The sequence below is a fragment of the Suricata suricatta genome, chromosome 6 (assembly GCF_006229205.1).
Source record: "Suricata suricatta isolate VVHF042 chromosome 6, meerkat_22Aug2017_6uvM2_HiC, whole genome shotgun sequence".
NCBI classification, from domain to species: Eukaryota; Metazoa; Chordata; class Mammalia; order Carnivora; family Herpestidae; genus Suricata; species Suricata suricatta.
In genome coordinates, this window is record NC_043705.1 from 108,723,749 (window position 1) to 108,738,696 (window position 14,948).

At 38.1% G+C, this 14,948-nt stretch overlaps 1 protein-coding gene across 1 annotated transcript; it reads right to left on the bottom strand.

The window, feature by feature from the left end:
• Nucleotides 1-2,628: 2,628 nt before the first annotated feature.
• Nucleotides 2,629-11,644, bottom strand: LOC115294476 (serine protease inhibitor Kazal-type 9-like). The gene is made up of 4 exons (XM_029942408.1): nt 11,516-11,644; nt 10,344-10,369; nt 7,979-8,109; nt 2,629-2,764 (listed from the first exon to the last, which is right to left on the bottom strand). Exons 1-4 carry the CDS (start codon nt 11,559-11,561, stop codon nt 2,665-2,667), a joined length of 303 nt encoding a protein of 100 aa, XP_029798268.1. The 5' UTR covers nt 11,562-11,644; the 3' UTR covers nt 2,629-2,664.
• Between the last annotated feature and the right edge of the window lie 3,304 nt (nt 11,645-14,948).

Genomic DNA, 14,948 nt, shown 5'->3' on the forward strand with positions numbered 1-14,948 from the left:
AAGAAAAACTTTCTGCTATTGAAACTGTAACTCTAGAACTGCCTGGAGTTGGGGTTGGAGTGAGGTGGTCAGTGTTTATCTGAGAATGAAGACAACGTTCAGGAAAGCACAGAGGGATCCAAAAAGTGGACAGAGAAAACTTTCTGGAACTTTTTCTTTCCTTTTTCTCCTTTCCTTCCTTCCTTCTTTCTCTCTTTCTTTCTTTTAATGTTTCTGGCAATTTTTTCTGAGACTCTGATTCAGAGATTCCTCTGGACTTTTTATAGTGCAGGAGCCATAGAAATTCTCATCAGCACAGCTTTTATTTTGTTTTGTTTTGTTTTGATTTGATTTGATTTTACATCAATCACTTTGAGTTAGAGTTTCTTTCGGGTGTTACTCTTCCAAAGTTGGAGATATCACATATAGTTTCCCCACTAGAGGGTGTAACTGACTCACTGCACTAGGAGCAAGCTTTTTTTTTTTTTTTCTTCTTTAGCGAGGTAATGCTGGCAGGCTGGCATTTACTGTCAGAGTGGCTTGGAATGGGGCAGGGTCCCAACCACAGAGCTTACCTCTCTGACAGGGAACTTGTCTTAGAAGGATTGGGAGAGCAATCAGATGACCAAGGCAAGGCTACAGGCATGGGAAACAGAATAGGACTAAGGTAACAGGTGAAGATTTCATCTCGAGAAGCATGAAGTTCCCTTGGTCTTAAAAAGGAAAATAGGCTTTGTCTTCCATGCCAAATCTGATTGGCAAGGAATGCCTGGATTGCTATGTGGAGAAAGATTTTGAGGCCACATCAAGCTCGGTGGAATGTACAGTCATTGATTACTGATGACTGGTGTGGGCATGGGGCGAGGCAAAGCTAGAAATGATGCTTTCCATCTATGCCTGAGATGTTTCCCAATAGGGGTACTATTGGCATTTTGGATGGGTCAGTTCTTCCCTGTGTGGACTCTCTAGTGCATTACAGAGTCTTAGTCCGCTGAATACTGGTAGTACCACTCCAGTCTTTGTGACCAGCAAAAGCCCCACACACATATTTTAAATGCCTCTTACAAGAATAGGTTTGACCAAAAGAGATTTGACTTGGATTCACCTGAGAAATGAACTGGAGCTTTTTAAATTCTTTAAGACCAAGGGGGGAGAGGATGAGGTTTTTTTGTTTCATTTTTAGATCATGAGATCAGACTGAGCTTGCCATCGGTAAGGGATAATGATGGAGAATGGGGATGGAAATGAAGAGTCTCCGGAAAAGGGAAGAAGATGTTTATGGTGGCAGGTAGTCAGGTCGAACCTGATAGTTAGTGATTCACATATCATCCCGCGTTGAGGAAAAGGTAGGGAGAGCCTGACCTGTGGGGTGAGGAGTATTCTGTTAAACATCAGTGTCATTTGGGGTACCCTCATCCCACTTTGGGTACTCCATTGTGTTTAGGTGTCATTTGGTCAGTGTTGTCTTTACATGACCATTCTCAGTGGGGCTGCACCCCACTCTACCTCTGAATCCACTACATAACATCAGCCGCCTTAAATTATTTTTGGAACAAGGTATCACATGAGTCAACGAGTGAAAAAATAAATGAATTAAATATTTCCTATCCCTTAATTTAAGAGTTCAAATATCACATATTTTCATATTCCTCATGTCCCTCCCAATGCCCTGAAGGAGAAGTGAGAAAAGAGGGTTTTGAGCAATAGGCATAATATTGTTGCTACTTTCAAGTTTTGCATTTGTCAGTGCCCTCCAGCCAAAGACCACTGGGAACACTGAGTTGAACAATTTGGGTTTATGATTTGTTGCTGAGAATGAGAATGCACATGGGAAGCCACAGGGCAGCTCAAGAAAAGGACATTAGAAAGGATTTAGTGTAGGATTCAGGATTGTTAAATTAATTTGGGGAAAATTTAAGGAAGACTGGCTTTACTCTAAATTGGACACCCTCAGGAATGGAGTGATTCTGCACTTCGGTATCTTTAAAAGTCTTATTTTGAAGAATAGACAAAGGCTAAAGTTGTAATTGGTAGAGAAATCCCAGTCACTTATATTAGTCTAGTTCAGGGACATTTGGTATTCTCTAGTTTGCGTAATATTCGTGTTTTGCCTGTGTTCAGGTGTGATGACCGAGTAGTACTGTCTTTGTCTTGACTCATCATGGTTACAGAGTGGCTGTGCAGGGTGTTAATGTTCTGTGAAATTGTTTATGTTAAATAACACCAAGGCCTAGCAGTGAGTAGGAGGCTAATCTGTAACAATGCCAAGGTTGGCTCCTAGAAGTCATGAGCTTGTACTTTTCCTCACATTGTCATATATTTAAATAATTATTCATTTTCTGCTCCCTTGGTGGATTGTAAACTGCACAAAGACAGAGACCTCTTTTGATTACCACTGAGATCCCAGAATTTAACCAAATCTCGCAATCTCCTAAGTACTTAAAGAATATTTATTGAATAAGTAAATGAATTGTCCCATTAGCCCATCAGACTGAGTGGCTCCAAGTCGGGTCACTTTCAACTCAGTTCTGTATTTTTAGAAACAAACAATTCTGGCGCATCTCATTAAATGTATCTTGAGTTAAAGAGGGGCTTTCCATAAGATAAGATTATTGATTTTTTAAAAGTAAAGTAATATAATGCATTCCATTGTTTGAAAGAAAGACGATGTTTAATTCAAATGGTTCACTCCTGATGAACGAAGGAAAATCCAGTCATGTTCTGAGATTTTTTAGCCTTTCTGCATTTTCCACCATATTGAATTTTCAGAGTGTTTTTCAAAGCTCTAGGAGAAATTGATATAAATATTTAGAGACTATACGTATTCAGTGTAACCTTCTCTTCTTCTAACCTAGCTGTATTTTAGTAGAGATTTTAAGGGAAGAGAGGCCTTGATTTGTAAACCCCTGACTTAAATAGCTCATAGCTACAAAGGCATGCTCTCCCCTCACTCTTCCTTTATCCTCTGCTTGGTAACCATGGTGAAAAACTGTTAGAGATTTTAGCAAAAGTGTGAACCTGCATATTAAGAAGTATAGAGGGGGACAATGATTCTCTGAGGTAGCCGGGTGAACTTGTTTCACTTCTCTGAACCAGAATTATCTTATCTGCAAAATGACCGCAGTTATGGATACCTTACTGAGAAAGCTCTTTGAGGCTCACCATGCAAGTTCTCTATGAACTTTTTATTGCTGGTGGCAAAGGACACAGTGGTCAGGAGCAAGATAAATACAGCAATGTGGAAAACAGAAGATAGTTGTCCTTTTTGGCAGAAATACAGTAAGAAACAACAGCAAGCCAATGACAACATTTTGTGCTAAATTGTAATCAGTTGGCTTTTGCTATTTTTCATGAAAAAGTGACCCATTTTTTAAAGAAAATTAATAACCCCAGAGGAGCTCCTGGGAAATAATAAAAATATTCATCTTTTGCAAATACTAATTCACATTAAGCAACAATTAACTTTGGAGTCTTTTCTTTTTATATGCAAAACAAGGGAATAATCACATCCTTTCCTACTACCCAGTATTGGTCTGGGTCTCCTAGGCGCCCTGTTTGGGAAAGCACTTTCTAACCTTCTGCACCTAGCACAGTATCTTGAACTTACTAGATGCTTATTAAATATTCATGAAGCCAATGGGTAAATATGAGAAATTGTTGTGAAAAATCCCAAAACTCTACCCAATATAAGATTTTAATCATGAGATAAGATAATCTGAAGTTTAGTTTGAAGTCTCTAGATGTCCAATTCCTAGTCTTGTCTCTTGGTTTCTCCCCTCGTGAGCTATGACCTCCTGATACATCCTAAATTACTCTCAACCTCAGTTTTATCATCTACAGAATGGGAGTTAACACCAATACTTTCTTCATAAGATCATTTTGAACATTGAGATAATTACTGTGTAGTAGCACACACCATGGCTGGCATATAATAGGCACAAAAGTCACATCAGGTTTATTTATAAGTTTTCAAAATCTCCCCATAATGATTTCTCTTTCATATGTTTTATATGTCCCTGTATATGTAATGAATATATTTTTCAAAATATACAATACATATCACTTTATATCCTTACATTTTCTTTTAGCTTAACATTGTGCCATATTTATTTTTAGAAGACCAAATATGTAATATCAAGCAAACTTTCTTTTTATAACACATGGCTTTAAAAGGATGAGCGTTTAAGCAAAATGTTCGGCCAATAGTCTTTGGTGTGCTTCTGCAGATCAGCCTTTTTCCCTGGGGTGTCCTGGCAGAACCTGAACTAGAAATTGAAGGATGGAGGGAGGCACATATGTAGATAATGTCAAGTTGTGCTTAGTCCCCCTCATCTCATCATGAATGTGTCCTGGCCCCTTCTCGGAATAAAAATCTGAAAAGAAAGAAACTTCAGGCTGAAGGAGATAAATGTGACAGCCGGAGACTCAGATAATTCTTATGTGTGAACTCTCTGAAGTGGCCAGGCATGGGAAGCTGAATGGATTTCTCAACTGGCCTGAGACAAAAAGAAGACGGGCAGTAGGACACAGGTGTATTAAACACTAGGGAGATGGAGATGGACAAGGCTATTTACCACCACAGGAAATGGAGCAGATTTTATCTAAGAAAAATGTATTTCCTTCCAGGGCTACTAATGTCTTTGTACTTGTCTAAGAACTATTTAGAAAATGAAAACCTTAGAAAATACTAAATTCTTTCCAGCAAAGTCATAGGCATTGGAGCATTGATATTTGTAGAACTACTATAAACAGTGAAATAATGACATTCCCTGACTTGTTTCCTAGTTTCCTTGTATTGACTACAGATGTATTACAAATTATTGAAGCCAATTATCTATTATTAAAATATCTAATTTTTTCCTAGCATGTTACTCTTAAAACTATTATGCTAAACTGATCTGTACATTATTCTCTGAAACCGCCTTTATAACCTTCTAAGGATAGGGGCCAGAATAGCCAAAAACAATTTAAAATAGAACAAAGTTGAAGAATCTACCCTTCCTAATTTCAAAACTTATGGCAAGAATTTAGAGTCCAGAAATAAACCCTTATATTTGTGATCAGTTGATTTTCAACAAGGGCGTTAAGACAATTCAGTCGGGAAAGAATAGTCTTCAACAAATAGTGCTGGGGCAATTGGATATCCGCATATGAAACAATGAAGTTGGATATCCTAACTCATCCCATATACAAAAATTAACTCAAAATGGGTCAGAGACATAAGTATATAAAAATATTTATAAGCCTCTTAGAAGAAAACAAAGGAGCAAATCTCTGGGACCTTGGGTTAAGCACTGGCTTCTTAGATATGACAATGAAAGCATAGCAACAATGAATAAATTAAACATCATCGAGTGAAAATATTTTGTGCTTCATAGGACATTATTAATAAAGTGAAAAGACAACCCACAGTAAGGGAGAAAATACTACAAATAAATACCTGATAAGGAACGTGTATCCAAAACATATAAAGAACTCTTACAACTCAGCCATAAAAAGGTGAATAATATTTTTGAAAGGTGAGGAAAGGATTTGAATAGGCATTTAACTAATGGTATTTCCTCCATGGGATGACATTAAACATCATCTGTCACTAGAGAAATGCAAAACACAGTCACAAGATACCACTTCACACCCATTAGGATGGTTTTTATAAAAAAGATGAAGAATAACAAGTGTTGGTGAGGATGAGGAGACATCGAGTCCGAGTCCTCATACATTGCTTGTGGGAATGTAAATTGTTGCAGCTGCTTTGAAAAACAGCCTGGCAATCCATCAAACTGTGAAACATAGAGTTATTATATGACCCAGAAATTCCACTCCTAGATATATACCCAAGAGAAATGAAAACATATGTCCACACAAAACCCTGTACATGAATGTTTATAGAAACATTATTCACAATAGCCCCAAATGGAAATAACCCACTGCCCACTAATGGACCAATAAAAATAGTGTGGTACAGCCATACAACAGACTATTACTTCACCGTAAAAAGGCATGAAGAAGTGATACATTCTACAACATGGATCCACTTTGATAACCTTAGGCTGAATGACAGAAGCCAGAAACAAAAAGCCACATATTGTATGATTCCATTCATACTACTTTGTTCCAAATAAGCAAACCCAGAAAGACAAGAAGTAGACCGGTGATTGCCAGGTGCTGCAGGGATGGCAGAAGAGATACAGATTTCCAATGAAATTTATTCTGACATTAAATAGTGGTGCAAATATGCCAACGACCACCAGATTGTATACTTTAAACCAGTGAATGTAATAACTTATTATTCACTGTTTTTAAATGAAAACTCTAAAAACAAATTCTTAGCAATAAAGAAGTCACTTTTCATTTCCCCAAAACCTTGAGATCCTAGGGAAGAGGGTGAGCAGTAAGTTTGAAGAAAGGATGGAAGTGGAGAGCTAATAATAAACCGGGGGGAAGAGATAGTCTGTAAAATTTCTGTTTCTTCTAAGGGATCACAGTGTGTGCGGGGAGGTTATCATGACCACTACATAGGAAGACTATTTGAGGAGGTGTTGAGATGGTCCGGAGGCTGCTATTGCACTGGTTGAGGAGGACGATGGTTCAGGTTATATTTCTGAGTGAAAGAAAAAGTTGGTAGATATGGAAGAAGAAGTAGGGGCTAGGGGTCAGGTAGGAAGGCCTGCTGATGGCGAGATGACCAGTTGTTTTGATTTGCCTGAGACCACTCTCTTTTGGCGCTTGAGGTCTCACACCCCAGGAAGACCCTAGGTCCCAGGCAAACCGGGCTGGCTGGTCGTCTAGTTAGAAGCAACACAACAAGGACACTGGGGACCTATGACAAGCATGATGCTAAGCTCCTTTTATGCGTTAGCTTTTTCAGTTCTCACTGCCAACTTCTCAGGTCATTGCTGAGGTTAAGTTACCCATCACAGGTTGTGTGGTTGAAATAGAAAAGCTGAAATTTCAATCTGAGTCCAGAGTCAGAGCCATTACTCTTAACCAGCCACTCGACTGAGAAACTGAGCCAGTACAAGTGATAAAACTTAAAGACAACTTAGCTCTAAAGGGTGCTTTTAAGTTTAAACATGCTTTTTATACCCATGATCACAGGCATCCCTCCTAAGAACCCATTCATTCATTTGTCCATTTGTTCCACAAGTACTTATTATGGTGCTTACTTTGTGCCAGACACTGTATTAAGTGCTGAGAAAAAAATCACAAACCTGCCCTCTAACTTCATGGAGCTTGTGTTTGTTGATAGGTCAAAACCCAAGAGAGAGGAAAATAAAAAGAAAATATCTGATAAGAATGATGAAGGAAACAGAAGCATACTAACATGAAAAGTAAATCTATTTTAGGCAGGATGGCCAGGGGAGGCATCTGTAGTGGAGAAGGATTTAGACTGAAATACTATCTCAGATTTGTAGATGAGAACTTGAGGTATAGAGCTGTTATAAGACTTCCCAGGATCACTTAATGCTGCCAGGGCAGGACTCAACCCAAGGTCTTCTGACGGAGTGCTGAGACTTACTGCTACAGCCCTATCTTGAAAAGGGTGATTTTTCTTACAGCTTTGATTTTCAATCAAATCAATGTTTGATTTTCAAACATTTTAAGAACAGAAACTTTTTTCACGTATAATCTCACATTGAAACCTAATGTTCAGAACAGGTAGAGGGTAGCTTCTCTGCTGGAGTTTCAGGAGAGACTTAGAATCTGTCACTTAGTCCCTGTTATGGCCAGCCCCCTGAGGTTCAGCCAGCTGGAGTCAAACTCCACGGACGTTTTTAGTTTACAGAATCACGTCTTAAGGAGTTCACACAAGTTTTCCAAAATGTGTAGCAGGGTTGCCTTTTAGAAAAAAACTTTAATTCCCAGTGTAGTTAACATACAGAGTTATATTCATTTCAGGTGTATAATATAGTGATTCAAAAGTTCCATATATTATCAGTAAGCTACATATTAAGTTCTCAAGACAAATTTCTGTTTTGGGTTCGGTGTTTTCACTTACATGTTAGCGAAGCAGAAGATGCAGGAATTAGAATACGTAACGTTATTAGAAGCACATAATGGGCTGACTCTTATGGAACATATAGATTTCTGATGTACGGTCTTCTTTTGATAATAACTGCATAGAATGTCCTAAAACAAAACTCACAGGTCAAACTCTCTATCCTGTAATGATCTCTTAATGGCTTCTAATAGAAGTGCTTGGGAGTTTTTCTTTTTTGTGCAGACAGGGGATAATGATAAAATAGGTCTTCTTTCACTCTTTAAACATCAAAACTTCCTTATCTTAAATTCAGCAGCTGGAGCCTTTGGGATTTCCACTTGAAAAGCAGCTGAGGGGGGGCAGTGGCTCAGTCGGTTAGGCGGCTGATTTCAGCTCAGGTCATGATCTCCCGGTTCATGGGTTCGAGCCCCACATTGGCTCTGTGCAGAGAACTCAGAGCCTGGAACCTGCTTCGGATTCTGTGACTCCCTCTCTTTCTGCCTTTCCCCCACTCATGCTCTGTTTCTCTCTGTCTCAATAATAAATAAAAACATTAAAAAAATTAAAAAGAAAAGAAAGGCAGCTGAGGCCATATAGCCCTGATCTTTGGCTGTGTGATATGTATCTGTTAGAAGGGAAAGAGAACACTCTGTTAGAAGGGAAAGAGAACATTCTGGGAAGTGACAAAAAAATGACTACAACCACTGTTGAAGTGCTTCTAGAATCATTTTAGTTCATCAAAACTCCCTTTAACTGTGGTGCCTGGATTGGAATATCCTGCATGGTCCTACTCCGGTATTCGCTATAGACCAGTCCTCTGGGGATTAGGAGGCTGCAATAGTGAGATAAGATTTCCTCAATACCTCCCGGTTCTATTTTTCTTCCTTCAGAGTCCCAGAGTTGGACTAAGCTGGATTCAGAGGACTTGAGTGGCAGAGTAAATTGTCTGCAGGGGGGTTTGTCATGAGCACCATGTAATAAGCAGATAAAGGAGTGAGCTGCCACAATTTCCTACTTCGCTGACCCAGATCACATGATATCTAGCTATCCATAGGTCAGGCTGCCGCCATGTCTACAAAACTTCAATGGCTTCCATCGCTTGCAGCAATGTTTGCCAGCTTCAGTCACTTGGGTCATAATTCCTTCCAAATTCTTGTGCCATTTTTCTTTTAAAGTACTTTTTACGGAATGGGATTCCTTTTTAAACTTGACTACTCACCACAGAAATATCCTAAACATGAATATCCATGATATCTTGGATTTGAGGTTGTAATTGTATTTTTTCTAACACACATCAAATAAAAGTTATAATGATTACAATAAAAATATTCATTGTTAAGTTAGCTAAAATCCTTGCTAATATTATGAGAAGGTACTCAGATCACTTTTTGAGAAATACTGTGTATGTCTCCCATCTCCTTTTTGAATGGGTAAGGCTACACGGTTTGTTTGAAGAGGCTTTACCAAAAAAGAAAAAAGAAAAAAAAAAGATTCCTTGGTGTATCCTTAAGAGATGAAAATGATTTCAAAAGTTGAATATGAGTATGAAAAGAAGGATTATTTAATTGGAGAGAATTATATACACAAAGACAAAATTAGAATAACTTGGAGTCCAAAATAATTTAAGTTACCTAGAACCTAAGGTGGGAAAAGGGAATTCTCCTTTTAGGGGGAAAGGCTGCCTTGAGGAAGGTATTATAAGGCATGCAAAAAGGTTTATCTCCCACTAGTACTAGAAGTCACTGTTTTAAGGAGAGAGATGTCTCAATCAGGTTTGTATTTTAGAAGGCCCATATTTATAGTGTGGAGATTAGTACAGGGATTGACAAACTTTTCCTATGAAGCGCTAGGTAGCAAGTATTTTATAATTTTTAATCCACGTAGTCTCTGTTGCAACTACTCACCTCATGTAGCCTAAAAGCAGCCAGAGGCAATGCATAAACTAATGAGCATGGCTGTATCCCAGTAACACTTTGTTTCTAAAAATAAGTGGCCATAGTTTGCCAACTCCTAGATCGGACCCAGTGAAAGAAGACCATTAGCTGGCCACTGCAGTAATATAGGCAAGAAGTGAGGAGAACTTAAATGCACGTAACAGCAATGAATTTAGAAGGAGGAAACTGCCCTCCCAGAAATTAAGAGTTTTAATTACTAGTGGTATATAAGGAAATAGAGGTGCAGTAGAGACAGGGATGAATCTTGGTTTACCCTAGCATCTCTTTTGACAGAGATGGGTACATTGAACTATATGCATTGCCATCATGTAAATCAGAAATAATCAAAAATTAGCAATTTCATGGGGTTTAATATGGTTCAACCTAATAGAAATACTAGAAGCCTAAGATTGTAAAAGTCATTCTCACGTAGGAAGTAGACAACTTACCTTATATTGAGCGTTACCAAAAATATCTGAAAGAGAAATGTTTAGGAGAAAGGATCAAGTAAAATCTGTAGTATTTAGATGTGAACAGTTAACTAACCTATTAAGGAATCCCATCTAAATTAATAACCAGGAAAATCATAGAAGAATATGTGCCTCCTTCATGTAACATTTGCCTAGCCATGTCTGTTTCCCAAAGCACTTCGGCAAGCACACTTACTGTCCCATCTGAGAATTCAACCATAACCTGTTCCTAGGTGTAATGATGACTTTAGTCAGGAGAGACTTCATCCTCTGGGTCTTGGTATATCATCCACAGCTGGGCTATTCAGACATTGTGTAGACCTATTTTAAAGAAAGTCTAGTTCTTGATGGTCAGCCTGGCTACCTGCTGACAGGAATCTTAGATACTTGCATTCTTTTTTGACTATAGCCTGTCTTAAATATCTTCTTTCCAAACTCAATCTGCTTATAAGGAAGCCTCTTGCTCTGCTTGGGATCTCTGTGTCAATAACTGCTAACCCAAGCGATTAATGATTCCTATAACTTTCATACTTTATATTTTACTTAGTAGCCTTGACTTCTTTCAGCTGCCGCAGCTGAGTGTCCTTACCTACCCTTCTACTTCACCGGATCAATTCTCAGCTGGCAGATTTAGTTTCACTTCATGGGTTTAATTCCAATGTTGCTGGAGTTAATTGGAAGAGCTAAGCCCTCTCTTGAGATTTGATAACATTAGGTTGTGCTCTAATAGTAAGCCATGTTAGAAATTGATACTGCTTTTGAAGGCATTTGAATATACACACACATGTGCGTGCCCACACAATCAATGCCAGTGTGTGGTAGTGGAAAAGTAGTAAGAAGAGACAGGAGGAGAGATGAAATTGATTATCAACTCAAAAGACTAACTTATTTGTTCAATAGTGATTACACCTTTCATAGATCACCCGTTAGGATATCTCAAGTCTGAATCTGTCTATGGCAGAGTTTTTGGAATATTGGAAAATGGATTCACCACTGATATTCATTCTAGCTGAGGTAGTAAATTCATCTCTGAGAGAAATTTCCAAGTTTCAAAAATCCATACATCTAGAAAACAGTTATTATTGGCTTGTTACTTTCCTTGGAAGATCAAATGTTTACTCCCTCCCCAAAGTTCTTTGACAAATCCTTACATGAGAAATAGACAGTAGCCAACATAGCCACAAAGAAAGTTTTCATCTTTTCCCAAAAGGAACAATGTGATTCATTCCCCTGGTGTTCCCTCTGTCAAGAACTTCTTAGTGAAATCCTCAAAGGCTCAATTCTCTTGATGAACTGAGAGCTCTATCCCCTTATTAGAACCTGAGATCCCATTATGAAGTCACTTTACAAATGACCTGTTTACATGTGACACCAAGGGCAAAGTCACCAGGTCCCCAAAGACTCAGAACACTTTGCAGGCCAAAATATCTCATTTGTAAGAGGCTGTAGCGCTATGGCATCACAGCATGATTTAACACTGTCTTGTTTGACTGTTACATTATTATTCAGTTCCCTAGAAGTACATTCTGTTTTTTAACTAGGAAGAAGAAACAGATGTGAAAAAGATGAACTTAGAGTAATTCTGGGAAAAATGTTTTGAAATGTACATATCTATCTCCAAAATCTGCCCCCTTCCTCCCAAAGACTCTGATTCAGTAGGTCCAGAGTGTGACTCAAACATATCACATACACACACACACACACACACACACACACACACACTTAAATTGCATAACAGAGTCTGATTCCCCTCTTCAGGTGAGAACTGACAGATTAGGATAGAACAGTAACAGCAATTTTTTTGTTTTAGTAGAACAATCTATCCTTTTTAAAAATTTATTTATCTAAATTCAAATTAGTTAATATACTATGTAGTATTGGTTTCGGGAGTAGAACCCAGTGATTCATCACTTGCAGATAATACCCACTGTTCCTCCCAACAAGTGCCCTCCTTAATGCCCATCACCTATTTAGCCCAACCCCATCCACCTCCCCTCCAGCAACCCTCAGTTTGTTCTCTGTATTTAAGAGTCTCTTATGGTTTGCCTCCCTCTCTGTTTTTATCTTATTTTTCTTTCCATTCCCCTGTGTTCATCTGTTGTGGTTCTTTATCCTTTTTTATTGCTATATCCATTCCTCCATCTCTGGTCATGGCACCTACTATCATATTGAACATAAAGCATGTTAAAGAAATAATCGGAATTATACACAGAAACTCAACTCCATTATGTGATTTCTATTATAATATTTGGATTATGTAACAAGGTAGAGACTCAGAGATAATGAAAAATCAAAAATTCCATATTGAAAATTGTTATATGACCAGGTAAAATGGGGCCTCGTTCATACTGTTACTAAAACAAAGACATGAGGCTCACTTGTTAAGGATGTATTATTCTAAAAATAGAAGTTCTCAGATTTCCCAGGAACATCAAGTTCTCCCAAGCACTTGTGGTTTGACTATCTTAGAACAGATCGTTCTTTCTACATTGTGACAAAGATTCTTTGCTTGACTAAACTTTACTAAGGCTCCTGAACTTTCCTTGTGCAATTCCTTGTCAAACTTAGTTTTTGCAAGAACCCTGCTAAATCAGTTTAACCACAAATCATATTATACAAATACAATTATTTATACATTAATGAACTGAAAAACAGAATTGTGAGATATTTACCAGTCCTCTTTTGGATTTTATTTTAAAATTGTAAGATATTTAGAGGCACCTGGGTGACTCAGTTGGTTGAGCATTCAACTCTTGATTTTGGCTCAGGTCATGATCCCAGGGCTACTCATGGAGCTTGGAACCTGCTTTGGATTCTCTCTCTCCCTTTACCCCTCTCCCCAACTTTCCCTCTCTGTCTCTCCAGAATAAAAAAAAATAAGTAAAATGAAATAAAATTGTAAGATATTTAAAGTATACATTGCAATGATTTGATGTACATATACATTGTGAAAGGATTTTCCCTGTCTAGTTAATTAACACATTCATCACATATTTATCTTTTGTGTGGGTGTGAGAGAGAGAACATTTAAGTTCTACTGTCTAAGCAAATTTCAATTATACAATACAGTGTTTTCAACTGTAGTCAGCATGTTTTACATTAGAATCTTAGAACTTACCTTCGAATCTCAGCATCATATAGCTGAAATTTTGTTAGTATGATCAGCTGAACTTAAACCTGGTGAAACTGATTTCAGAGCTCACCAACTTAACCACTGTCTTATTTAGCATTTTGGCTCACATAAAGTGTTCATTGAGGACAAGGATGATCTTCCTTATCATTGCATCCTAGGCCCCTAACCCAGTGCTCGCCCAGCACATGATGCATCAGCTGGTGCTGGCTGAGAGACTGTGAGCAAACAATTTTCTGAACATTCAAGATGTCAAACAATGGGGAAGGCTGCCTTTTGATGGTCTGACTTCCTGATCTTCAGGGCCATCTAATCAGAAGCAAGAATGACAATCTCTCAGGGATATGGAGTAAGATTCCTCTCTGAACAGAAAGTTTAACCATAAGATTGTCTTTTTTTTTAAGAACTGAGATTCTGTGACTCTATGATTTCCCAATAGTCCTAAAAATGTGTTGTCACAATGTCTTTCCAGAGAAAAATATATCCACCCATCTGTGAGGTGACAGTATCTCAGACTCCTCTGGGCAGAAGATAGTCATGGGGCTGCTGTAGCCTGGGGCAAGGGCAAGAACACGGGAGAAGGGACATCCAGGCGCAAAGACAAGCACAGGGAGAAGAGGCAAGTGCCCAAGGACAGTGGGATGGAATCAAGACAGATGATGTAGTAGCATTAGCCAGGCATCCTATACTTGCATTGTATTCAAGCAAGAGAATTCTTCTTGATTACTAAATTGTCTCTTAGTGATTTGAGATGGAAAAAGCATGCTAGAAATATTTGCTGAGCTGTGGGAAAGCTTCATTTAGGAAAAGAAAGTTTAGGCTAGTATGGATTTTAAAATCTTTAAACCCAGAAGAGCTTGTTTAAACTCATAGCATGACAAATGTTATGTTCTTGATATAATAATTGATGACAAGGGCTTTTAACGATTTATAGGGACGAAAGGATTCAGGATTACCAAAATACTACCCGTGTTCCTATAGCTCCCAGTCATTTCCCAAGAATATTCGAATAATAATGATAATAATAACAATAATAATAATAGTAATAGCTACATTAACATTTATATAATTTAACATTGTTAACATTGTTACATGTTCTGGGTACTTCCCTTCCATATGCTCTCTGTTAATCCTTATAGTACTTTTTAAAAAAGTTTTTATTTAAATTCCAGTTAACTAACATGTAGCATAGCATTAGTTTCAGGTATGCAATATAGTGATTCAACACACTTCCATACAACACCCTGAGCTCACCACAACAAGTGCCCTCACAATCCCCATCACCTATTTGACCCATCCCCCCACCTACCTTTCCTCTGGTCCCGTAAGTTTGTTCCCTATAGTTAACCATCTGTTTCGTGGTATGCCTCTCTCTTCTTTTTCCCTTTATTTGTTTGTTTTGTTTCTTAAATTCCACATAGGAGTGAAATCATATGGTATTTGTCTTTCTCTGA

What these genes read in the sequence shown, in the direction of transcription:
- LOC115294476 (XM_029942408.1), bottom strand. Translation starts at nt 11,561, where the DNA reads ATGAAAACTTTCTTTGTGGCTATGTTGGCTACTGTCTATTTCTCAT. An exon ending in TTGGTAACGCTCAATATAAG is followed by an intron (nt 8,110 to 10,343) that starts GTAAGTTGTCTA and finishes GTTTTGTTTTAG; the next exon opens with GACATTCTATGCAGTTATTA. An exon ending in ATCTTCTGCTTCGCTAACAT is followed by an intron (nt 2,765 to 7,978) that starts GTAAGTGAAAAC and finishes AATTTCTCCTAG; the next exon opens with AGCTTTGAAAAACACTCTGA.